This window comes from Salmo salar, chromosome ssa04 (genome assembly GCF_905237065.1).
Source record: "Salmo salar chromosome ssa04, Ssal_v3.1, whole genome shotgun sequence".
Classification (NCBI taxonomy): domain Eukaryota; kingdom Metazoa; phylum Chordata; class Actinopteri; order Salmoniformes; family Salmonidae; genus Salmo; species Salmo salar.
In genome coordinates, this window is record NC_059445.1 from 13,988,665 (window position 1) to 14,015,790 (window position 27,126).

General features: G+C 42.0%; 1 protein-coding gene across 2 annotated transcripts in view; it reads right to left on the reverse strand.

Moving 5' to 3' along the window:
• LOC106610211 (mucin-5AC) overlaps positions 1-22,824 on the reverse strand; it is a 30,914-nt gene extending 8,090 nt beyond the window's left edge. Inside the window, exons 1-9 of one of the 2 annotated variants that reach the window (XM_014209413.2) lie at positions 22,566-22,824; positions 21,110-21,361; positions 20,779-20,898; positions 20,640-20,693; positions 20,368-20,447; positions 20,102-20,195; positions 19,819-19,890; positions 11,829-12,044; positions 10,637-10,728 (exon numbers count right to left, since the gene is read on the reverse strand). In XM_014209413.2, coding sequence (XP_014064888.1) covers positions 10,676-10,728; positions 11,829-12,044; positions 19,819-19,890; positions 20,102-20,195; positions 20,368-20,447; positions 20,640-20,693; positions 20,779-20,898; positions 21,110-21,361; positions 22,566-22,611 — 987 coding nt within the window. In that variant the 5' untranslated portion in view covers positions 22,612-22,824 and the 3' untranslated portion in view covers positions 10,637-10,675. The remainder of the gene's footprint in view (positions 1-10,636; positions 10,729-11,828; positions 12,045-19,818; positions 19,891-20,101; positions 20,196-20,367; positions 20,448-20,639; positions 20,694-20,778; positions 20,899-21,109; positions 21,362-22,565) is intronic. The other variant, XM_045716573.1, reaches the window with a different exon arrangement.
• Positions 22,825-27,126: the final 4,302 nt, after the last annotated feature.

Sequence of the window (27,126 nt, forward strand, 5' to 3'; positions counted from 1 at the left end):
CAAAACACAGAGAGCGTGATAGAGAGAGAGAGAGAGAGAGAGATTTGAGACAGAGAGAGAGACAGAGACAGAGAGAGCGAGAGAGCGAGAAAGAGACAGTGGTTGGAGGTGGTGGTTGGAGTTCCTTATTGGTTATAGATAGCTCTCAAGCATCTGTTTGACTTGACCCCATTTGTCAAGGTTTCGACTTCTTCTACAAAGGCAAGCCATGACCCCATAACGGGGCTTGCTTCAAAACAACCTGCCTCTAAATTGTTTGGAAAGCCATCTAGGCGTCAACTAGCCTTGTCCTCCAGCACAGGCTACAAATGAAGGTTGTCATGGTGTTAACATTGGTGGAGATCCATAATAGTCAATGAGCCAAACGGTATCTAAACTAGCTAAGGGGTTATCTGAATTTTGTCTTTGATTAACTTGTATACTTAGGGTTGTTATAGCAAACAACTGCCACTAAATCAACTGGCTGAACTAGCAAATGTCTTTCACTCAGTTATTGGATTTTTCACAAGACGAATTTGACACCCGGGTTGCTCTGATCTCTGCCACAGAAAGTGATAGTGTTTCAATAGCGAGCAGCTAGCTAGCTACATTCCACCCACACCAACAGCTGTGTACTGTACTATGAGGCAGGGCTGCATCCTAACGTTTAAATATAGTAATGGTTAAATATTCTAATGGTTTCGCTGGGTGTTGGTAAAAAAATTCAAGTAAAAAAAAGAAACAGGAAAAGGGCAAATGGCTACGACCAGGTCATGACAGATGCAAAGCTAACAGGAAGCCTTGGGTGTATGTTTATAATAGATTAACTAGCACCTGCAAGTGACCCTCTTGTAAATTTACCCTCTTGCATTCTAAACACATTTAGATCGTCCGAAACACGTCTGACCTCTAAACCCAAAGGAAAAGACAGCTGGGTTACAGTTGTAGGAAGTGTTTCTGTCTACCAATCAAAAGTGAATATACTCCCACGTGGAATATTTATTTATTTACCCTTTATTAAACTAGGCAAGTCAGTTAAGAACAAATTCTTATTTACAATGATGGCCTACCAAAAGGCAAAAAGTCTACTCCTGCGGGGACAAGGGCTGGGATTAAAAATAATAAATAAATAAAGGACAAAACACAACACTACATAAAGAGAGACCTAAGACAACAACACAGCAAGGCAGCAACACATGACAGCACAACAACATGGTAGCAACACAACATAGAAGCAGCACAAAACATGGTACAAACATTATTGGCACAGACAACAGCACAAAGGCTAAGAAGGTAGAGACAACAATACATCACACAAAGCAGCCACAACTGTCAGTAAGTGTCCATGATTGAATGAAAACAGTGCATTCGGAAAGCATTCAGAACTCTTAACTTGTTCCACATTTGTTACTTTACAGCCTTATTCTAAAACGGATTACATTTTTTCCCTCATCAATCTACACACAATATCCCATAATGACAAAGCAAAAACAGGTTTTAGAAATGTATTAGAAAATAATTTATTTACATAAGTATTCAGACCCTTTCTATGAGACTCAAAATTTTGCTCAGGTGCATCCTGTTTCCATTGATCATCCTTGAGATGTTTCAACAACTTCATTTGAGTCTACCTATAGTAAACTCAACTGATTGGACAGTTGAAAGGCACACACCTGTCTATATAAAGGTCCCACAGTTGACAGTGCACGTCAGAGCAAAAACCAAGCCATAAGGTTGAAGGAATTGTCCGTAGAGCTCTGAGACAGGATTGTGTTGAGGCAGAGATCTGGGGAAGGGTACCACCAAGACTCTTCCTAGAGCTGGCCACCTGGCCAAACTAAGCAAACGGGGGAGAAGGGCCTTGGTTAGGGAGGTGACCAAGAACCCGATGGTAACTCTGAACTCCAGAGTTCCTCTATGGAGATGGGAGAAACTTCCAAAAGGGCAACCATCTCTGCAGCACTCCACCAATCAGGCCTTTATGGTAAAGTGTCCAGAAAGAAGCCACTCCCCAGTAAAAAAGGCACATGTCAGCCTGTTTGGAGTTTACCAAAAGGCACCTAAAGGACTCTCAAACCATGAGAAACAAGATTCTCTGGTCTGATGAAACCAAGATTGAACTCTTTGGCCTGAAAGCCAAGTGTCACGTCTGGAGGAAACCTGGCACCATCCCTACGGTGAAGCATGGTGGCGGCAGCATCATACTGTAGGGATCTTTATCAGCGGCATGACTGGGAGACTAGTCAGGATCGAGGGAAAGATGAACGAAGGAAATAACAGGAGAGATCCTTGATGAAAACCTGCACCAGAGCGCTCTGGACCTCAGACTGGGGCGAAGGTTCATCGTCCAACAAGACAACGACCCTTGGCACACAGCCAAGACAACGCAGGAATGGCTTCAGGACATATCTCGGAATGTCGTTGAGTGGCCCAGCCAAAGCCAAAACTTCAAACATCTCTGGAGAGACCTGAAAATAGCTGTGCAGCGATGCTCCTCATCCAACCTGACAGAGCTTGAGAGGATCTGCACAGAAGAATGGAAGAAACTCCCCAAATACAGGTGTGTGAAGCTTGTAGCGTCATACCCAAGAAGACATGAGGCTGTAATCGCTGCCAAAGGTGCTTCAACAAAGTACTGAGTAAAGGGTCTGCATACTTATGTAAATGTGATATTTCAGTGATTTGAATTTTTTTGTCTAAACCTGTTTTTGCTTTGTAAAATAAATAAAATGACCTTTATTGAACTAGGCAAGTCAGATAAGAACAAATTCTTATTTTCAATGACGACCTAGGAACAGTGGGTTAACTGCCTTGTTCAGGGGCAGAACGACAGATTTGCACCTTGTCAGCTCGGGAATTTGAACTTGCAACCTTTCGGTTACTAGCCCAACGCTCTAACCACTAGGCTACCCTAGTATTGTGTTGTATTCTATTGTATTGTGTGTAGATTGATGAGGACAAAAAACGATGTCATCCATTTTAGAATAAGGCTGTAACGTAACAAAATGTGGAAAAAGTCAAGGGGTCTGAATACTTTCCGAATGCACTGTACATGTAGATGTACAGTACTAGTCAAAAGTTGACACACCAACACCAACTTTTTCTTTATTTTTACTATTTTCTACATTGTAGAATAATAGTGAAGACATCAAAACTATGAAATAACACGTATGGAATTATGTAGTAACCAGAAAAGTGTTAAAAAAACATCTAATTTGTATTCTCTTAACCAGCTTCACCTGGAATGCTTTTCCAACAGTTTTGAAGGAGTTCCCACATATGCTTGCCTAGTTGTTGGCTGCTTTTCCTTCACTCTGCAGTCCTACTCATCCCAAACCATCTCAATTGGGGTGAGGTCGGGTGATTGTGGAGGCCAAGTCATCTGCTGCAGCACTCCATCACTCTCCTTCTTAGTCAAATATCCCTTACACGGCCTGGAGGTGTGTTGGGTCATTGTTCTGTTGAAAAACAAATGATAGTCCCACTATGCACAAACCAGATGGGATGGCGTATCACTGCAGAATGCTGTGGTAGCCTTGCTGGTTGATGTCTGGTGTGTCTTGAATTCTAAATAAATCAGAGACAGGGTCACCAGCAAAGCACCCCCACACCATCACACCTCCTCCTCCATGCTTCACGGTGGGAACCACACATGCGGAGATCATCCGTTCACCTACTCCGCGTCTCACAAAGACACAGCAGTTGGAACCAAAAATCTCACATTGACAGATTTCCACTGGTCTAATGTCCATTGCTCGTGTTTCTTGGCCCAAGCAAATCTTCTTATTGGTGTCCTTTAGAAGTGGTTTATTTGCAGAAATTTGACCATGAAGGTCTGATTCACACAGTCTCCTCTGAACAGTTGATTTTTAAATGTGTCTGTTACTTGAACTCTGTGAAGCATTTATTTGGGCTGCAATTTATGAGGCTCTAATGTCTGAGGCTCTAATGAACTTATCCTCTGGAGCAGAGGTAACTCTGGGTCTTCCTTTCCTGTGGCGGTCCTCATGAGTGCCAGTTTAATCATAGCGCTTGATGGTTTTAGTGACTGCACTTGAAACTTTCAAAGTTCTTGAAATGTTCCGAATTGACTGACCTTCATGTCTTAAAGTAATGGACTGTCGTTTCTCTTCGCTTATTTGAGCGGTTCTTGCCATAATATGGATTTGGTCTTTTACCAAATAGGGCTATATCTGTATACCACCGCTACCTTGTCACAACACAACTGATTGGCTCAAACGCATTAAGAAGAAATTCCACAAATGAACAAGGCACACCTGTTAATTGAAATGCATTCCAGGTGACTACCTCATGAAGCTGGTTGAGAGAATGCCAAGAGTGTGCAAAGCTGTCATCAACGCAAAGGGTGGCTGCTTTGAAGAATCTCAAATATAAAATACATTTTTGATTTGTTTAACACTTTTTTGGTTACTACATGATTCCATATGTGTTATTTCATAGTTTTAATGTCTTCACTATTATTCTACAATGTAGAAAATAGTAAAAATAAAGAAAAACCCTTGAATTAGTAGGTGTGTCTGGTGTATATGTCAATAGATCCACTGCTAGACCTATCCCGTTACAATCCGGCCTGGATCAGCACTACAAATAGAGGCAAGCAAACAAGGTGTGAGGATTTCCAGAGAAATCAACCATCTGTGATGGATGTAGCACAGCAACGTCAAACAATGGAGGCTGCTGAGGGGAGGACGGCTCAAAATAAATGGCTGGAATGGAGTCAATGGAATGGTATCGAACACGTGGTCTCCACCATTCCAATGACTCCATTCCAGCCATTACTATGAGCCGTCCTCCCCTCAGCAGCCTCCAGTGACTTCAACATAGGAGGGGACCCAGGCCAGTGTGTGTGTGTGTGAGAGAGAGAGAGAGAGCGAGAGAGAGAGAGAGAGCGAGAGAGAGAGAGAGAGAGAGAGCGAGAGAGAGAGAGAGAGAGAGAGCGAGAGAGAGAGCGAGAGAGAGAGCGAGAGAGAGAGCGAGAGAGAGAGAGAGAGAGTGTGCGGAGCCCAGCCAGCATAGGGCATGTTTGAAGGCCTTTAACTCTTTATCTGAGCATCAAAGGGAACCTTTACGCTGCATCTCTCAACACACTGGCTGAGTAGAAACAGGGAGACAGGGAGGCAATTCAAGACCTGTGTAGCGCTGGTTTAAATAAGTAGGGCACAAGGGATTAAAGAAGGAGTGTATGAAATGTTGAGGGTAATGGATTTACAAAATGAGATGTGGGGTGTCGTTTGACAGTGTTGTGTGATAAACAATGACTATGAAGATGCTCATTATGTGGTCTTTCAGTCAGTAATGGAATTTAGGGATTACAAGTTGACATCAGGTTAGGAATTCATGTCAAACAAGATGCATACATTTCATGATCAAAGAAATGTCTTTTGACAGAACAACAGTGGCTAACAGTAACATCCAGAGCCTGTATATAACAGTATCACATTAAAAAGCTAGACGGCAGAGACGCCATTTTGTCATAGGGCATTTGGGACCCTCAGACAGTTAAGTACCATCAACACTGAAGCCTGACTCCACGCTCTCCACCTTCAAACTTTGGTCACAGGCAGCAGTCAGCCACCAACACAAACGTGTGTGTTTTAATCTCATTCAAACACAATATGTGTTTAATCTCATGGCTATATACAGTAATAACTAGATAATTTTTTTACATTTACATTTCAGTAGACACTCTTATCCAGAGCGACTTACAGTAGTGAATGCATACATTTCATACATTTAATTTCATTTCATGCATTTTTTTAATTATTATTATTTTCTTGTACTGGCCCCCCATGGGAATCGAACCCACAACCCTGGCGTTGCACACACCATGCTGGCATTGCAAACACCATGCTCTACCAACTGAGCCACAGGGTAATTGTCAGGGTAGAGGACTACTCATGCTATGTGAGCCACATAATACGAGCTAATACTAATCTAATATAACATTATAAATATCAGTCTGTAGATACATGCAGCTGTTGTCATATTACACAACTTGAGCTGGTCTATTGTTGAATGATTCTCAGTGTGGAGCCCTGCACAATGTCTAACTCAGTTGGTGAGCCAGGGCAGAGAGTACACTGCTTATGTAATGGTTTGGGGAATCAAGCTTGTCTGATGAGTAACTGCCTGAGGCCTGAAGTCTTGTGTTAGCTCCCCAAGCGAATGCTTAGGCTTTTAGCTTAGTGGGCTAACATTGTTGTGTTGCACAGGACACAAGAGGCAGATTTGGGATCAGCTGACACCAGCTGTTTCTGTCCTGTGTGTGTGTGTGTGTGTGTGTGTGTGTGTGTGTGTGTGTGTGTGTGTGTGTGTTTAAAGGGGCCTTTCCATCCTGCCTTTCCACTAGTCCCTCCCTGTGATAAAACATCAAGCCAGTCAGGTGACATGACAGAGCCCTGTCATCTCCATCACCACATCAAAACCCACACATGCAGGAAACACCACCCAGCCACTGTTATTACTGAGCCCAGGCCCCCTCTCACACTGCCATAGAGCCATTGGGACGCCCAAAATGGTGGTCACAAACCCCAAAATGGAGGTCTGGTTTCTTTTTTATTACTGGTGACAGCATTGCCACTACATAAACAATATTTTTTATTTATTTTGGAGCCGATGAATGACAAATATATCTAAGCACAAAGTTAGAAGATCTGTTCATAAACACATGAGATATAATCTGACCCTTGACCTCTGAGTCTCTACACAGCCTTGCCCCGTCTTTGAACCTGTGTCCAATCACATCGAACGAAAGCCCCTCTTGAACAATAAAATAGCCCACACTAATTACTAGCTAGGCTTGTCCACATTTTCTCCTCTCTCTCTCTCTGGATCGACGGTCTATTCCAGTCAAATGTATGATAACCCCCGTGAGCTGACGGCATGAAAGCAAACCCGATTGGAAAATAACACAGCCGGCCTAACCAGCTAATTATGCTGTTTCATGAGCTGTCAGGTCCTGTCCATTATCTCCCCTGGATGGGGGAGACAAGAGGCCTTTCAAGTTCAGGCTTTCCAGCTTGCTCATCACTACCTAAACCAGGTGGAAGGAAGAAAGGACTGGTTGTTTCTTGCTTTTCTCTTTCTTTCCTTTTTATGTCTCCTTCAAGGTCGATTCAGTCTGTTTTCTATGTATGTAAAGCACAAAATAGACAGCTTTTCTTATTGTTTATGAGCAAGGCCCAGCTTGCCTTCCAAGAATGGCATTTTCTCCTCATGCTAAAAGTGAAATCCACAACTGAAGCTGCTGTATCATCCGTCGTCTTTTCCACTGTATTTAGAATATAGAGTTAATAACTACAATTCAACAGTGAGAATAATAGGCTACACTCTTAGACAAAAAGGTGCCATCTCGAACCTAAAAGTGTTCTTCGGCTGTCTCCGTTGGACAGGGGTGTCAAACTCATTCCATGGAGGGCCTGGTGTCTGCTGGTTTTTGGTTTTCCCTTTCAGTGAAGACCTAGACAACCAGGTTGACCTTAATTCATCAATTAAGTACAAAGGAGGAGCAGAAATCCTCGTCCCTCCGTGGAATGAGTTTGACACGTGCCATAGGAGAATCCTTTGAAGAACCCTTTTGTGTTCCATGTAGAATGTTTCACAAAGGGTTTTACATGAAACTCAAAAGGGTTCTACCTGAAACCAAAAAGTGTTCTCCCTGGAACAAAAAAAGGGTTCTCCTATGGGGACAGCCAAATAACCCGTTTGGAACCCTTTTTTCTATGAGTGTAACTACCAAGCCTATCAGCGGGCATACTTGCTTTCCATTGCCGAAATATAAATAATGTCGCTGTAGTTGCCGTGATCCAATATCACTCCCCCAGTGTGAAACTCTAAACCATATCAATAACGTGCTGCTAGAAGGTAGCCCTGGTAGCCTCAGCTCTCACTGTTTCTGTAAGTCATACGAAAGTTCTGGAAGGCAATGGTATAGGAGCAATTACGTACCAGAATCCCCAGGAACTAAAATGTTAAACGGTGTGTATATGTGATTATATATGACTGACATAGGTAAATAGAAACTAGCATAAAACATGTCATTTTAACAGTTGTATTTTGCTACATTACACATGTAGGATTATTAACGTCGTCCTATATTATCTACGGTTAGTTATTCTCCATCTACATGTTCAACTCTGTCTCTAACAATTCTGTTAAATACATCTGTAAATAAATCACATGAAATGGATCCTGGGACAATGAGGTGCATGGGGCCTTGTGTAGTGTAAAATACTCTGGACCAAGGTAGTAATTTCTTCTGAGAGTGGCTCTGTCTGGACCAATTATCCAATCCTCTAATGAACTAATTATGGTGGTCTGAAGGCAATAATTGTAATTACATACACAGCCACAGCATAGCCACCAAGACTTTCTCTCACGTTTTCCCCTACCTTAAAGACGGAGATTGGAGACACGTCAGTCATCTTTAAGAATGACTAAGGTTACACTGTGCATATTTGTGTACATGCAGTGTACACATGCATACCTGCATTCTAAAAACATAAAAATGTATCCATTAGTCCACTGCCTCTCCTCTCCCCCTACTGACCCTCATTCTGAATCTCCTGCTCAAACCATCCTGGAGGGGGGAGAGCGAGAGAAAGAAAAGATAAAGGAAGAGCGAGGGAGAAAAAGGGGAAACCTGACTATTCTTCCCACTGGGATAAAGCAACGGGCTGCCTTACAAATCCCCACCCTTCTTATCCAGCCTTTTCATAAATACCCATAAAGGACATGTTTGTCAGTGGTGCTACGCAGTAGCCTTCTCTTCTAATTGCACTCTCCTACATGACCTAATTCATTCTGCTGTAAATGTAGTTTTATGAGACCTAATTCATTCTGCTGTAAATGTAGTTTTATGAGACCTAATTCATTCTGCTGTAAATGTAGTTTTATGAGACCTAATTCATTCTGCTGTAAATGTAGTTTTATGAGATCTAATTCATTCTGCTGTAAATGCAGTTTTATGAGACCTAATTCATTCTGCTGTAAATGTCGTTTTATGAGACCTGATTCATTCTGCTGTAAATGTAGTTTTATGAGATCTAATTCATTCTGCTGTAAATGTAGTTTTATGAGACCTAATTCATTCTGCTGTAAATGTAGTTTTATGAGACCTAATTCATTCTGCTGTAAATGTAGTTTTATGAGACCTAATTCATTCTGCTGTAAATGCAGTTTTATGAGACCTAATTCATTCTGCTGTAAATGTCGTTTTATGAGATCTAATTCATTCTGCTGTAAATGTAGTTTTATGAGACCTAATTCATTCTGCTGTAAATGTAGTTTTATGAGACCTAATTCATTCTGCTGTAAATGTAGTTTTATGAGACCTGATTCATTCTGCTGTAAATGTAGTTTTATGAGACCTAATTCATTCTGCTGTAAATGTAGTGTTATGAGACCTGATTCATTCTGCTGTAAATGTAGTTTTATGAGGGATGGTCACTAGACATCTTTCTACATTATGTGATTCTACTATACTATATGAGGAAATGTCAACACTACACGTCATCTTAAGGGTCACACAAAAAAGCAGGCCAAGCAAAACTACTGACTGAGCGATAGAGAAAGGGGGGAGGAAGAGAGGGGTGGGAAAAAGTGAGGGACTGACAACCCCTGATGGATGTGAGATAACAGGGATTTCTGGGGGTCTGCTTTTTTGTGAAATGGGATGCGACCTGTGACTGTTAACACATTGCGTCTCGGCGGCAGGCCTAAGATCTGGGCCTATCATCAGCTGTTAAGAGCGGGGTGGATTCCTCAGGTCTTCAGGGTCCAGGCCCTGGGCAGCAGCATTATAGTGGCGGCAGGGTTCAGAGAGAAGAGAGACACAGGTGCAGGGGGCTATAGTTATAACTTCGTGTCTGACTGACTGACTGGCTAGCTGACCCAAGCTGCTGGGGTCTGTGAGGAATCTAGCTGGAGTGCCTGATTGAAATGAGATAAGAGGCAGAGTTATGAGCAGAACAATTGTATGAGAGAGTATGAGTGGAAATCGGAAATGCATTGTTTAGCGGCAAGTGGGCAAGGAGATCTTGAAGAGGGTTGGGAGCTGTTTGGTAGATTGTGAAAGATATTTGATGTGCAAGTTGTGGTCGTTTTCTTCTAACTGTACGACTTGTTCTTGTAGAGGCTAAACGACGTCTGTCCAATAAATAAGTTATAAAATTGCAGAGGTATAACAAATACGCCTACATGTGTCCTCTCACTCAACCTGGAGCCTAATATAAATCCTCCCTACACAAGAAATTCAACTGTGATATATGCTGCAATATCTTATGACAGTCAATGGAGAATTGAGTCCAGATGCATCGACAACCACAAACATCCCTTCAAGGAATATATAATATTCAAGAAGATTTACGAAGATGGGAACAAATAATCTAATGAAGACTGATAGATAATGACCAGCAGTACCGGTAGATTGGTGGTTATGACGTCCTATTTATACTGCAATGTTAATTCAGGGAGACCGGTTCAGTAACATATCTGGCACTTCCAGCAGAAGTCGTTTGCGGCCTGCTGACCTGGCTGGTAGGGGGGGTGGGGGGGAGTGATCCGTTTACTAACACCTGAGCTGGGGAAGTAGTTCAGCAGCTGCAGGGGGGAGGTTGGGGGTCCGATGGGGGCTTACCGTGGTTGTGAAGGGGCTGCAGATAAAGGAGGATCTCTTTTAGGCCGGGTTGTCCAGAGGAACCTCAGAGAAGCTGCTGGTCATGGCCCGTCCTGAGAAAGTGTGTGAGAGCGAGAGGAAAAAGTGTGTGTGAGACAAACAAAATAATGAGGAGACAGGGCATAGATGAAGTGATGACCATGGGGAGTTTTAACCCTAGATCTATGGCTACATTTCTCCTGCTAATGGTTACTAAAGGATGCTTGTATCCCTGCACTCATACATTCCAGAAAATATTTGAGTAATGGCAGCAGACCTACAGTCAGGATCCCTGCCAAAGTAGAACATTCAATACTGATGTGATGGTAGAACATGTGTTCTGAATCATATACTGTAGAACCATCTGATAGTAGTGGGACTAAACAATGGAATCCTACAGCCATTCTTACGAGTGACCCTATAGCCACAGTTTACAAATATCCCATGCATTTTTGGACCGCTGAAAGACTGAAAGAACAACTGGCGTTCTCTCTTGGTTTGAGCTCTGCGACATGTCTTAGTAAAGGGGAAGGGTCATACACATACGTCTGCTGCTAACAACTGCCTTTCACTTGCCATGGCTTGACCATTTAGTGATGCTTTCCATCGGTTTTGACCAGATATTTAAAACTGACTCAAGTGTCCCCAGTGTGCGTTCATCTATGTTCCACTGCTGGGAGGAACACCACTGCTATTAGAGCCCAACTGAAAGTTGCTTTAGAAAACGACAGCTTGAACTAACTGTCTTGATGAGTTGTTGGTTCAGTCTTCACCACCCAATTATAGAAGAATCCTTCACGCTGAGATATGGACATAGTCTGGGAGTTGTAGTGTTATCACCATGCTGTGTTAATGACATTCTCCCCAGGAGAGGAATGTTCAAGGCGTAGTAGAACACTTCTGTTCAACATTGTATCCCTGAGTCAATTACAGAGAAAGAGGAAGTGGATAAACCAATCTGTCTCGTTGTATTTTCAAACGACGCAAAGAAGCGAAACGAGAGGTGTGATGTGTTTAGCCCCCTTTTTTTAAACGGCGAGGAACAATATTCAACTAACCATAGCCATAGATACCATGACGTTAGAAGATGTATACAAATGTTCAACGGAAATGTGTCTTCTTCTTTACCCCAACCCGTCAGAAGAGGTTGTAGCAGATATTGAACGATACCAACCTCTTGGAGTTGAATTGATCCTGGCGGTTGGGATGGTGTTGTTGTTGTTGTTCTCGTTGGCCTCCACTGACTCCACTGAGGTCTTATTGGAGACAGTGTTCTCGTCATCAGTCTCCCCTGCTGGGGCCTCAGGGGCTACGTCTCCAGGGGCCCCATCATCAGGTTTGTCCACAGGGCTGGCAGGCGGAGCGTCGTCAGAGATTTTCTCACTATCTGCTGCAGAGGGAGTACAGAGTTTAATCATGTCAGTGTCTTAACATATTAAAGTCGAATTATACACACAATATCTCTGAAGAGCTTGCCACAGCACACTTCAACACACCCATTAATGCATATACCTGTAGTTAACACATGTTCACCCTATTTCTGGCTAAGAAAGGCATATTTACCTTGCTCTGCAAGACTGTGCTTTGTCATTACCCCTAAGCATTACTATAATGATAGCATTTCCTATCTGTCTCCTGGCCTGCAGTGTTTCTCTTTCTGTTCCTACAAGAATGTTTCTGCCCACTTTGACTGTTGGGGGACTTCTCCTCTACTGAACGAGCTTATCCAGGCCAGGCCCAGGCCTCCGGTTGGTCGCCGAATGAGGTCCTGATTACTGACCAGGCCTTGCTGGGAGAGCAGCACCACACAGCTGGTTAAGAGCCGTGGGAAAGTATGGCCGCCTCGTTATTATCTTACCCAAGGTGATGGGGGGGACTGAGGGGGCTGGTGGGGACAAGGGTGCTAGGGGGCTGGGGAGGGGGGGTAACCCCACTGCTGTTCTGGACATATCTGTAGCATCTGTTAACAACCATTGCTACCTCTTGTGAGGACAGACACTGGGAGACAAGAAGCAAGTACAGGGAGTGAATATTTAATAAATAACAGACATGAAACAAAACACAGACAGCGTCTGGACATGGGAAACATAACATTAATGCTGACACGGGGATCAAACTGCGGCTATGGAACCCTGACCTGTTCACCGGACATGTTACCTGTCCCAGACCTGCTGTTTTCAACTCTCTAGAGACAGCAGGAGCGATAGAGATAGTCTGAATGATCGGCTATGAAAAGCCAACTGACATTTACTCCTGAGGTGCTGACCTGTTGCACCCTCGACAACCACTGTGATTATTATTATTTGACCCTGCTGGTCATCGATGAACATTTGAACATCTTGGCCATGTTCTGTTATAATCTCCATCCGGCACAGCCAGAAGAGGACTGGCCACCCCTCATGGCCTGGTTCCTCTCTAGGTTTCTTCCTAGGTTCTGGCCTTTCTAGGGAGTTTTTCCTAGCCACCGTGCTTCTACACCTGCATTGCTTGCTGTTTGGGGTTTTAGGCTGGGTTTCTGTACAGCACTTTGTGACATCAGCTGATGTAAAAAGGGCTTAATAAATATATTTCATTGAAATTTGATTGAATAGACAGATATAGAGGAGGCAATCAATAAAGTGATGGAGTCCAGGTGAGTCCAATGAAGCGCTGATGCCCGTAACGATGGTGACAGGTGTGCGTAATGATGGGCAGCTTGGCGGAAAGGGGGAGCGGGAGCAGGCGTGACACCTCTGGCTACTGTGTGTGTGTACATGTTTTCCTACCTTATCAGGACCACAATGTCCTGACAAGTCACCAGAATGTTCTGACAAGGTAGGAAAACAAGACATTTTGAAAAGTCATTACTTTTTTCCATGTCCTGAATTTGTTACAATCCTATTTTTGGCTTAAGGGTTAGGTTTCGGGGGCTAAGGTTAGGAAAATAGGATTTTGAATGGGAATACATTTTTACCCCCCAAAATGTCTTGAAAATGCATGAAAACAAAGCTGTGTGTACGTGTCTGATGCTCAGCCCCCCACCTCTCCACTCAGTGGCTGGTTGCTATCGCTAATCCCCGTCATTAGTTCTTCCAGACCCCCGACTCACTCAAAACCAACACGATAATTTACTGTCCAAGGGAATGTGGGAATGGAGCGTGAGATCTGTAATTAGCCTTGATGAGAGCTAAATCAGTCTCTGGGACCAGACTCGATAATTGAGAAAAGAAAGTGTCAAGGTCGGTCGCCGGAGCAGTTGGTAGAGATTAAGGTTGTTTCAAGTCATCCCTCACAGCTGGAGCCAAAGCTAAGAATGAGAGAGCGACAGGCAGAGGTACAAGTTGAGAGTGGCTGACTAATTAGTGAGGCCAAGGCATTGCTCTGCATGCTAGCTAGGATTAATGATAATGTTAGGTTTTTCATAGTTTGTAAAATATGGTTACAAATATATACAGTACCAGTCAAAAGTTTGGACACACCTACTCATTCAAGGATTTTTCTTTGTTTTTACTATTTTCTACATTGTAGAATAAATAGTGAAGACATTGAAACTATGAAATAACACATATGGAATCACTTAGTAACCAAAAAGTGTTTTTATATGTTTATTTATATATTTGAGAATCTTCAAATATCCACCCTTTGCCATAATGACAGCTTTGCACACTCTTGGCATTCTCTCAACCAGCTTCATGAGGTAGTCACCTGGAATGCATTTCAATTAACAGGTGTGCCTTGTTAAATGTTTATATGTGGAATTTCTTTCCTTCTTAATGCATTTGAGCCAATCAGTTGTGTTGTGACAAGGTAGGGGTGGTATACAGAAGATAGCCCTATTTGGTTGAAGACCAAGCCCATGTTATGACAAGAACAGCTTAAACAAGCAAAGAGAAACAGCAGTCCATCATTACTTTAAGACATGAAGGTCAGTCAATGCGGAAAATGTCAAGAACTTTGAAAGTTTCTTCAAGTGCACTCGCAAAAACCATCAAGCGCTATGATGAAATGGGCTCTCATGAGGAACGCCACAGGAAAGGAAGACCCAGAGTTAGGATAAGTTCATTAGAGTTACTAGCCTCAGAAATGTCTGTCCAAATAAATGCCTCAGAGTTCTAGTAACAGATACATCTCAATATCAACTGTTCAGAGGAGACTACGTGAATCAGGCCTTCATGGTCGAATTGCTCAACAACAAAAAAACAACAACAAAAACACTACTAAAAAAAGACACCAATAAGAAGAAGAGACTTGGGCTTGGGCCAAGAAACACGAGCAATGGACATTAGACCAGTGGAAATCTGTCCTTTTGTCTGATGAGTCCATGTGCAATTTCTGGTTCCAACCGCTGTGTCTTTGTGAGACGCAGAGTAGGTGAACGGATGATCTCTGCATGTGTGGTTCCCACCATGAAGCATGGAAGAGGAGGTGTGATGGTGTGGGGGTGCTTTGCTGGTGACACTGCCGGTAATCTATATAGAATTCAAGACACACTTAACCAACAAGGCTACCACAGCATTCTGCAGCGATACGCCAATCCCATCTGGTTTGCGCTTAGTGGGACTATCATTTGTTTTTCAACAGGACAATGACCCAACACACCTGCAGGCTGTGTACGGGCTATTTGACCAAAAAGGAGAGTGACGGAGTGCTGCATCAGATGACCTGGCCTCCACAAATCCCCCGACCTCAACCCAACTGAGATGGTTTGGGATGAGTTGGACCGCAGAGTGAAGGAAAAGCAGCCAACAAGTGCTAAGCATATGTGGGAACTCCTTCAAGACTGTTGGAAAAGCATTCCAGGTAAAGCTGGTTGAGAGAATGCCAAGAGTGTGCAAAGCTGTCATCAAGGCAAAGGCTGGCTACGTTGAAGAATCTAAAATATATATATTTGTTTAACACTTTTTTGGTTACTACATGATTACCTATGTGTTATTTCATAATGCTGATGTCTTCACTATTATTCTACAATGTAGAAAATAGTAAAAAAATTAAGAAAAACCCTTGAATGAGTAGGTGTTCTAAAACTTTTTTCCGGTAGAGTGTGTGTGTGTGTGTGTGTACTTCCGCAAGCAGAGAACTATTGAAAACGAGAAGTGTCCCCTTTTTCTGCAGAGAACATATCTCCCTAAACAAGAGGCTCTTACAACATCAAACCAAGTACGTAGTAACACAATCTAGCCATTACATCATGGTACTGAAAAACAATCCTACAAAGTCGAAGTCGACCAAATCGATCAGCTGACGGACATGTAGGACATTTTGGTCAAGCCAAACCATAAAAAGGAACAAATACATAAAGGACCGATAACAAACAAAATATTTCAAAAGGGCTTTCTCTCCACACCTCTAGTAAAGGAGACGGACTGCACTGCAAGAATCTTGGCACTGACCCATAAATACCCCAGAGAGGTTAAGAAATAGAGATCATGTCTAATTGTGTATCTGTGGGCCTTTGTGTTTGAGCGCGTTTGGTGTGTGTGCGTGCGTAATTCATTCTAAAAGGAGTTAAACTGTTCATTACTCTGTTTCATACACATAAGATCCTTTTCATGATGTCCATCTCAAACCCAGTCCTAGTGACAATTGTCTATCATTTTTAACAGACTGACTTTACAGTCATGGGGCAGCAGTTTACAACAGTGGAATTCACACCTCCCCAGACCATGGTTTCATTTGTTTGATGCCAGTGCAACGTCTTGAGTTGAAGATTTAAAAAAAAAAAAAAAAAAAAAGGAGAGGAGAGGAAAAAAGGTAGTTACTTTTAAAAGCGCCAATCAAAACTGACCCATTCCACAAAGTGTGACCCAGGGCAAAGAGAGAAAGACAAGCTCAGACATGCCCACGACAGTCACAAATCCTGGGAAGATCCCGGAGAGAAATAAGAATTCCAACCACTTTCAACCTGAATGAAACGTTACATCAAAAGGAAGGACTATCACAGATTGAGAATGAATTAAAACAGCTAATGTGCATGGTGTTCTCTTCTCTTACTATAATGGTTGATGTTTCCATTATTTCACTGTGTGTGTTTTATTACACAGGTGTCTGATGCCTGACATCCAGAATTCTTTAGCAGGGTTCATTTTTCTCGCATATGTGGCAAAGTATTTTGCTGTGCGACCTGGAATTGTCGTTTTGGAGCACCAGTGCACATATTTAAAAAAAATTATAATAATGTACGATTCAAGCTTTAATATCTTAAATATTTCTCATTGTGCTCCTAAATGTTCTTGCGTGCGCTCCAAGATTTTTCAACATAGGTGCACACGTGTTCCTTCTAAAAAAGGTCAGCGTAGAGCCAGCCCTATTTAGTACATAAACATGTTTACTTTGCAGATAAGATGGGGTTGAGGACGATACACTTATTTGACAAGATAGCACTCTGGTAAAAGAGGATATGGTTATCCACAGCCAGCTGAGCAGCATATTAGAGCTATGGCATTTTCTGACACAAAACTTGTCACTATTTTGAAATGTCCTCTGTTTAAAGCACTGAGAACAATAGACCAAAGTATAAAAAGGTAATGTCTTATAACACAAGAACATGAAAGGTAGCCTATACCATAGGAGCTGTAGTTACATATCCATCAGAGACCAATGAACAACTCGCTCTGTGCTTTTACTCTCCTGTTCATTCTCTAGGGTTTTGTTTCCATCCAGTGGCGGATGTTGGTACGGCACCTCACCACAAAGATGACATTACACATTTGGTTGAGTTGTTAATTAACGAGAATTCAACGTGACAAGAAAATGGCACCATCTCATTGGATTTAGGTTAAAAAGTAAGGAGAAAAAATATATAAAAATCCCTAACGTTGATGACTTCTTTCAAATCCAATCAGTTTTCTAAGTTGATTCAATCAGTTTTTCCACTTGGAAACAATGTTGATTCAACCAGTTTTTGCCCAGTGGGGAAGCTCTTACCTAAACAATGTATAGTCATGACCGAAATTATTGGCACCCTTGATAAAGATGAGAAAAAAGACTGTATAAATATTACAAATACTGAGATATATTGTATGCTCAACATTTCGTGGAAATTATATTATATTAATACAACTGCTCACAGAAAAAATATTTGGTTGAACAAGTAATTTAAAAAAAAGATGGGTATCAAAATGATTGAAAGTCCGGAGATGGGATGGCTACCACAAATGTTTTATTTTGTGGCCAACTAACCATTTCTTTGTAGATTTTGATGTATTCTTGAGGTCATTTTCTTGCTGGAAGATCCACTTGCTGCCAAGTTTCAGCCTCCTTGCAGCAGCAACCAGGTTTTTGGCAAAGATGTACTGTAACTTTGGGCTCCCAAGTGGCGCAGCGGTCTAAGTCACTGCATCTCAGTGCTGGAGGCACTACAGACACCCAGGTTTGAATCCAGGCTGTATCACCACGTGCCGGGATTGGGAGTCCCATAGGGCGGCGCACAGTTGGCACAGCGTCGTCCGGGTTTGGCCAGTGTAGGCCGTCATTGTAAATAATAATTTGTTCTTAACTGACTTGCCTCGTTAATTAAAGGCTAAATAAAAATACATTTTAAAACTTGGTAAAGTTCATGATGCCCTTGAACTTAGCAAGGGCCCCAGGAACAACAGCCCCACAAAATCAAATATCCACCACCATATCTTATGAGGTTTTCTTCTGCATATGCATCCTTCTTTTAAACGCCAAACCCACCACTGGTGTGTGTGACCAAAGAGCTCTATTTTTGTCTAATCTGATCATAGCACCCGTGTCCAATCCAAGTGCCAATGCTGTTTAGCAAACACCAGGTGTTTACATTTGTTGCCCAATAAAGGCTCCTATTGGCATGGAGGCGGCGTCTATTTATAGATTTAGAGTCTTGGTGACCCCAGGATAATTCTCCAACGACGACCCTTGGTCTTTTCTTTGCCTAACCATCTTCCTCACTGTGATTGGGGACAAGTTACAGTTGGGTCCTCTACCAGACCTGCTAACCACTGTTCCAGTGGTTTTAAACTTTGTAAATGTTGCTCAGTAGTTTCCTTTTCCCCATTTTGATGGATGACAAATGGATTTTACATGCGTGTTACTTAATTTTTACCCCAGTGAAACAGGAAGCCATGAAAGTTTTGGTTCATTTAAAGAAATGGTTCTTTAAATGATGCATTTTGTGTTGCCATGAATAAGTGGCCAGTGACACTTTGCTTCAGGGGGAGTTGTGATATGCAAAAAAACACATTTCCATTACACATGTGTGTAACAGGACAAATATCTTCAAAACTTGACTGCTGACATGCAAAACAGTTTGGGACTGTATCAACATTGGACTAATGAGAGGGGAAAAATAAAACAAATAAAAACAGTTACCCTTTAAGCTGAGATTAATTTTTAAAAAAATACTATGTTAGTGCTGATTCAAGTTTGTTTGATTTTATTTATAAGACTCGTTAGGGGTGCTAATCATTTTGATCTTTTTTAGATTTGTTTTATTACTTGTTAAACAAAATATTTTTCTCTGAGCAATTGTATTAGTAATATAATGTTCCCATACATTGGCCAGGTTGCAGTTGTAAATGAGAACTTGTTCTCAACTGGCCTACCTGGTTAAATAAAAATAAAAAATAAACCTCAGTATTTGCATTATTTATTTTACAGTCTTTTTTGATCATCTTTATCAAGGGTGCCAATCATTTCGGTCGTGACTGTAAATGTAAGCTCTTAGGGACTCTAAACCTTACACAGTGCTCGATTCACTGTTTTGAATAAAACTTGAATCAAAACAGTGATAAGAGCAAGAGCCGGGGAGAGCAGTGTGTGGGCTTCTCTTTTCTTTGAAGTTCTCTCATTATTCCCACACGCCTGCCACACAAGACATCGTGAAGTTTTAAAATGAAGTTGAAAAATGTATTATTTCAGCTGTGACTCTGGCCATTTTAAAACGTAGATAACTATGAATGTACAGTATAGTTATTAACACACTTCAACTTCCTTTTGTCTTCTCTTTAACGGCTGTTGCAAAAGAGGAAATCCACTCTGAACACAAAACCCATTCCAGTAACCAAACAATACATCACACTTGACAGATCACTGTGCAATAACTCAATGACTCATAGAAAAACGACCAATATATCATTCTAATAGAGAATTGTTCTTCTTTTGGGGGCACACTGTCATAGGCCCAGCAAACTGACCCTATGACCCCATTACTTCATCAAGCTCACCTCTTTCTCCCTCACTTCCCTTAACCAGGACCTCGGTGCTGCTGAGATCCACGGCGGTAAAGGTGTCCATCCCTGGAGAAGTGATCAAAGATAACATGCATTAGTCATGGTTTATAGGCCGGCACTGTAAACAAGAATTTGTTCTTAACTGACTTGCCTAGTTAAATAAAGGTTCAATAAAAAATGGTTACTACTAGTCTAACACGTATTACCCATTTGACCACGACAGATGTATAATACATGTTTTATTCTATACATATTCTATGTAATTCTATGTTGTCACCCTTCTGTGTTGAGGAGTTGTCAAACACGGCATCAGGACCCGCAGTACTCAGAGGCAGATCCTCATGCCCGCCTCGGAGATCTAGGGAGTACCTCTGGAAACACAACACACACTTCAATGGGCTACAAAACATACAGGCATCTACAGACATCGTTGAATGCTAGTGTTTGGTGTTAGTACAAAGTCAAGCTGAAGATTTGTTATAGAATGTTAGAATTGATTAGATCACAGAATTGAATTTGACAAACAGCATACACCTTACTCACCCTTGATGTCTTCTTTGTAATGAAGCATGCTGCTACAAGCACACAGGCAGTGATGATGATCACAATGAAGATGATCAATCCTATTAAGAAACAGAAAACAAACAATCAATTGTTGAGCAACAAGATAAAGGCCATGCAAGTCATTCTGGACCTAAATGTTAATGTTATATTTAATGTGGGTTAGTCTGACAAATGATAACCAATTCAGATTTGGTGTCAGAACACACACCGTTGGGCAAGTTTGAGACATTTTTTAAATGCAATCACGTTACCAATGTGGGGCGATTTTCTCGCAGAGGGTTTTGGTTGAGCAGTTCCCGCCAAACCTTTTAAATAAAGAGAAGATAGAAGTTGTGTACTGATGGATTCGCATCACAGTGGATTCACTTCACTCTGGTGAGATCAGCTCACCTGTATTCTTGGTGGTGCTAGTAGCAGAAGTGCTAGTAGTTGTACTGCTGGCCTCTGCTGGGTGCTTTGATGTAGAGACTTCCATTGGTGAGGGCCAGGATGTAGGTCCTGGAGATGCATCTTGAGAAAAATGACTGTTACTTTACCTCCACCAAAGCAGGTAGGAAATTAGCATCGATCAGAGATGGAGCCAAGACTTAGACCCCTCGAGACTGTATCGACTGGTCTTGAGTGGTCTCAAGACCCAAGACAACGAGGTCAAGACTCCATCTCCAGTATCGACCACTGACCATAAACTGACCATACAGTGAAAGCAGCAACTCCAACCTACCTGAACTGGTCTTCAGTGGTGTGGTTACTGTGTGGTTAGGCCTCCCGGTGGAATTGGTTATAGAGCCGTTATCAAAAATTAGATCAGGAAGGCTTGGGGTTATGGCGGAAAATGTTAAATCATTGTTGTCTACAGCCATGGCATGTCCTGGAGTGGCTGTGTCGTTGGCTGGGTTGGAGGCTGAGGTGGGCTGGGTTACAGTGGGATTGACTGGCTGTGTCTGGGCTGTGGTGGTAGAAGCCAGGACGAGACCTGGAAAAAGACATGGGTATGGTTTAGAATCAGTGTTGGGGAGTAGTGAACTACATGTAGTTCAACTAGTCATATTAATGACATTTTGCTGTAGCTTGGTGGTTCTGTAGTTGAACTAAATTCACATCTTGGTAGTGTTTTCAGTAGTTCATTACTTTGTTGCCAAGTAGCGGTGTTGCTAACTACTGGAACTACACACTACTTGTTTTTTGCAATAAGAAAATAAAGTATGGGTGAAGTAGGAAATCATTGCCTTTCTTTTTTTCGGTATCAGAGTTTGGGAAACCCTGGTCTACGATATTTCTGATTTAGAATTGATCATTATCACAAAGTGGCAAACTACTTTTTTATTTGTTAAAACAACGTTGTAGTCACATTATGCATATTGAGCAACAACTGTCCCGTAGACGGGGCACCGATCCATAAGAAGTTTAAGTAAATTATTTCCCTTAAGATAGGGCTCTACAGTGCAACCTTTTTACGCATATGCGCCTAATTATTTTGCTGTGAGACCTGGAATAGAAAAATGAAGGATGTAATATCGCAAATATCTTTCATTGTGCTCCTAAATTTATTTGTGTGCGCCTGCATTTTTCAACTTAGGCGCACCCATGCTCCTCGTAGTGCCCTGTAAGGGCAGCTTTAGTGTAGCTCATCTTCTTCCAATGTAAAGTAACTGGGAGTTTGCTAAACTATGATTTCAGAGTAGCTTCCCCCAACACTGTGTAGAATATAGAGAGAAGAAACCATTGCATAGATAGAGCATTGACTACATCAGCAGCATTTTGGCAGATAAACTGAATTGACAAAACCAGTTGAGAAAACAATCTCGTATTTGTATAATAACCTGTGCAAAATAATCAAAGACTTGATCTTAACTATACAAAAATAAGCAAAGGACATCAAAGTAATGTTATACTAGATAATATTCAACAAGTAACCTAGTGGTTAAGAGTGTTTGGCCAGCCCCAAAAAATAAAATCTATTTTTGTTATTATTTTAAAGATAAATAAATAGCTTTTAGACAGTAAACGAAAGGTCTCTGGTTCGAATCACCGTGCCGACTAGGTTGACGTGCTCTTGCACAAGGGCACATCAACATGTCTCCGGTAAGTCGCCCTGGATAAGAGCGTCTGCGAAATAACTAAAATGTAAACATACTGTAAATGTCGCAAAAACAGAGAAAGGCAGAGAGGCAGCTTACCCGAAAGGACAATCAGACAGGGAAACGTAAAATGTATTTTGTCCATTTTGAGTAACCCTTGTGTATAGTTATCTTTCCCTGTTACTCTAGTAGCCTGCTGTAGACTGTGTCACTAACTGAGTGAGGAAATGCAGTGCAGTCTAGTGCATCCCTCTCAGGATGCTGGGCCATGAAGCCACAGAGAACATTCACCGCCACAGGATGTAAAATAGAGAAATAGCTTTGCTCGAAAAAGTACTGGGGGAAATTACAAACTTTTATACAAAACTACTCCCCCTCGGGTTCAGAATTCAGACATTCTCTCAAAAGCAGAGGAGTGATGCTTTTCTATCATCTAGGATTCTGCCCATACCCAACCCCAGACATTTATTGTTTGATTCCATCATTAAAAGTGGACGCTGAATTTCATTCCTGATGCATGTGTGTGTTGTGGTGTATTTGTGTAATACAGTACCCTTACAACACCCTTATCTTATGACTGCATTGGGTCATGTCTGTCTTTATCAGGTTGCCACAGATACTTGTTGCTGATCTGAGTCATCATGCTGTATTTCACCTTTATTTAACCAGGTAGGCTAGTTGAGAACAAGTTCTCATTTACAACTACGACCTGGCCAAGATAGAGCAAAGCAGTTTGACACATACAACAACACAGAGTTACACATGGAGTAAAACAAACATACAGTCAATGATACAGTAGAAAAATAAGTCTATATACAATGTGAGCAAATGAGGTGAGATAAGGGAGGTAAAGGCAATAAATAGGCCATGGAGGCGAAGTAAATACAATATAGCAAGTAAAACACTGTAATGGTAGATTTGCAGAAGATGAATGTGCAAAGTGGAAATACTGGGGCACAAAGGAGCAAAATAAATAAATAAATACAGTAGGGGAAGAGATAGTTGTTTGGGCTATTTATAGATGGGATATGTACAGGTGCAGTAATCTGTGAGCTGCTCTGACAGCTGGTGCTTAAAGCTAGTGAGGGAGATAAGTGTTTCCAGTTTCAGAGATTTTTGTAGTTCGTTTCAGTCATTGGCAGCAGAGAAATGGAAGGAGAGGCAGCCAAAGTAGGAATTGGCTTTGGGGGTGACCAGTGAGATATACCTGCTGGAGCGCGTGCTACAGGTGGGTGCTGCTATCGTGACCAGCGAGCTGAGATAAGGGGAGACTTTACCTAGCAGGGTCTTGTAGATGACCTGGAGCCAGTGGGTTTGGCAACGAGTATGAAGCAAGGGCTAGCCAACGAGAGCGTACAGGTCGCAGTGGTGGGTAGTATATGGGGCTTTGGTGACAAAACGGATGGCACTGTGATAGACTGTATCCAATTTATTGAGTAGGGTATTGGAGGCTATTTTGTAAATGACATCGCCGAAGTCGAGGATCGGTAGGATGGTCAGTTTTGCTTTGTTGCGAAATAGGAAGCCAATTCTAGATTTAACTTTGGATTGGAGATGTTTGATGTGAGTCTGGAAGGAGAGTTTACAGTCTAACCAGACACCTAGGTATTTGTAGTTGTCCACATATTCTAAGTCAGAACCGTCCAGAGTAGTGATGCTGGACGGGCGGGCAGCGATCGGTTGAAGAGCATGCATTTAGTTTTACTTGTATTCAAGAGCAGTTGGAGGCCACAGAAGGAGAGTTGTATGGCATTGAAGCTCGTCTGGAGGGTTGTTAACACAGTGTCCAAAGTATTTATGTCTTCCTTGTAACCTCTCAGTTCTTTCCTTTGAAGGCAACAGACAGTAGGCACATACAGCGATGATGGAGCTCATGCAATCTTTTTCAGGACAAATAACAAAATCTCTACTGTTAATAGCAGTAGTCAGTACACTCACAGGAAAAAAGGTGCTATCTGGAACCTAAAAGGGTTCTTTTGCTGTCCCCATAGGATAACCCATGAATTAACCCTTTTTTGTTCCAGGTAGAACCCATTTGGTTCCAGGTAGAACCCTTTCCACGGAGGTTTCTACCTGGAACCAAAAACATCTCTAACTGGAACAAAAAGTGTTCTCCTATGGGGACAGCAGATTAACCCTTTTTTCTAAGAGTGTATTGATAGCGGATTTAAAGGCCTCTGGCACACTCCTCATCCTCTCCAGTTGCCTAATAAATTATACTTTGATACCAATTATTGGTATGCAGTCAAACAAAACACTGCAAAATCGTGGACATTTTTCTTACAAGCCAGAATATTGAATACAATTTCGATTTACTCTACAAGTTGTCTACCTGTGCGGTTGGTCCATCAACTGCTCGAAATTTGAGGCAAAATATCCACAGGATATAATCGTTAACCCAACTTTTTAAAGCACCAGTACTGACATTTCTATCACCTAGCACATGCGCAAAACCGCATGCAGGGTGTGAACGTCAGATATAATATTTGATTTGATTGTTTGTCACATGCGCTGATGCACCGAATACAACAGGTGTATTTCCGACCTTCTGCACATGCCTCCAGTCATGATCAAACACATCTTGATTGTTACACACATAGACCCACGTTTTGAAGTCGGTTTAATAATACCCTACCATACCCACAATAACCCTTACCTAACCATTTTACATGTCAACTTCAATGGGGGGGTATGATGTCCCAAAGATCCCAGATAGCAAGGACCCAATTGGAGGCATCGCCCACCTTTCTTGACATGGAAACAATGGGCGAGTTCGTTATGCATGGCCCCGCCCCCCGGGTGGAGTTTAACATTTTAGACCATTCCATTGGTCCTTACGTGAAATCCCTACTCACCCCGGGCACCGGGCCATGCTAAACGAACTCGCCCATTCTCCCAGAGAAAACGAGCACAAAATGATCCGTTTACAAATAAACAAAAACAATGAGCCGACAACAACACAAAAACGTACCTGGTTAACAACAAGATAAACAACAACAACGTACCTGTGTGATGACAAACAACGTAAAACAGCCGTAGTGTTGAAGGACTCTCACTCCGCTCTATAAAATAAAAGGATAAAAACACTAAAATAAAAACTGGACGGTGATCACACGAGAACACGAGAACTAAAGTAATGGCAAACAAGCTAGCATTGAAACGGCAAAAAATAACCAAAATACATTACGACATGCTTGGTCAAACGTTAATTTCACTGTAGATTATCACATTAAGTGATGACTGGGTCACAATAATAGGCTATAACAATCAAAGTAATTTCATTCGAAAGGAGCTGACAACTCTCCAGGCTACCATTTTCCTCCAACATGGAGGTAATTTGTGCTCAAGCTATAACAACTGAACGGCAGGCAAAGGTCCACAATGTCAGTCAAAGACTATTACAAAACATTCAAAACTAATATCTATTATAACTAATGGCTCTTACATTAATGTACAATGTAAATATTGCCAGAAGTTTGGCCTGAAATATTGCCTACAACAAATATTCCTAATAATGGTTGTGCAGGTCAAAGGTCAGGAATATTATTTGGCTAAACGTTATTATGGCAGAGATATGGATACAATGACAAGATACTTATGTCTAGGCCCTAACAATGGGATTCGTTGTCCACGGAACGGAACGGCGGGCTGTCAAACTACCGCCTATTCCTCGCGTTGGATTGGTGGATACATCTCGTTATTTGAATAATTTTGGGAATATTCTATGAGAGGTTTTGACCTCAAACGCCTGTATATAAACAAAAGTAAATATGCATAGACGTCTCGAATTTCAACAGAGACAACTCCAAAATAAAGTGTGTTTTTTTTCAAAGTTGCCGTGATGTCACGTGCATTAAAATAAATAAGCCTCAGGTATCAAAATATAAATTAATGTTGATCTTGATTAAATTCGACCCTCTTATTGCCCCCCATATAAAAATTCCTCACCTGCTTAATAATTAAGGATCTGCTTCAAGTGGACAGATTTTGGACAGAGATATGGCTCTCGCTTCAACTCCCTTTCTCTGATTATGACCAGGGAGGAGGTGAGAGCCCTGGGAGTGTGGTGCCAGGAAAATAACCTCTCACCCAACGTCAACAAAACAAAGGAGCTGATCGTGGACTTCAGGAAACAGCAGAGGGAGCACGCCCCTATCCACATCGACAGGACCGCAGTGGAGAAGGTGGAAAGCTTCAAGTTCCTCGGCGTACACATCACTGACAAACTGAAATGGTCCACCCACATAGACAGTGTGATGAAGAAGGCACGTAATTGAGAGCATCCTGTCGGGCTGTATCCCCGCCTGGTATGGCAATTGCACCACCCACAACCACAGGGCTCTCCAGAGGGTGGTGCGGTCTACCCAATGCATCACTAGGGCCAAACTACCTGCCCTCCAGGACATATACAGCACCCGATGTCACAGGAAGGCCAAAAAGATCATCAAGGACAGCAACCACCCGAGCCACTGCCTGTTCACCCCTCTATCATCCAGAAGGCGAGGTCAGTACAGGTGCATCAAAACTGGGGCCGAGAGGCTGAAAAACAGCTTCTATCTCAAGGCCATCAGATTGGTCATCATATGTATATACTGTATTCTATTCTACTGTATCTTAGTCTATGCCGCTCTGACATTGCTCGTCCAAACATTTATATATT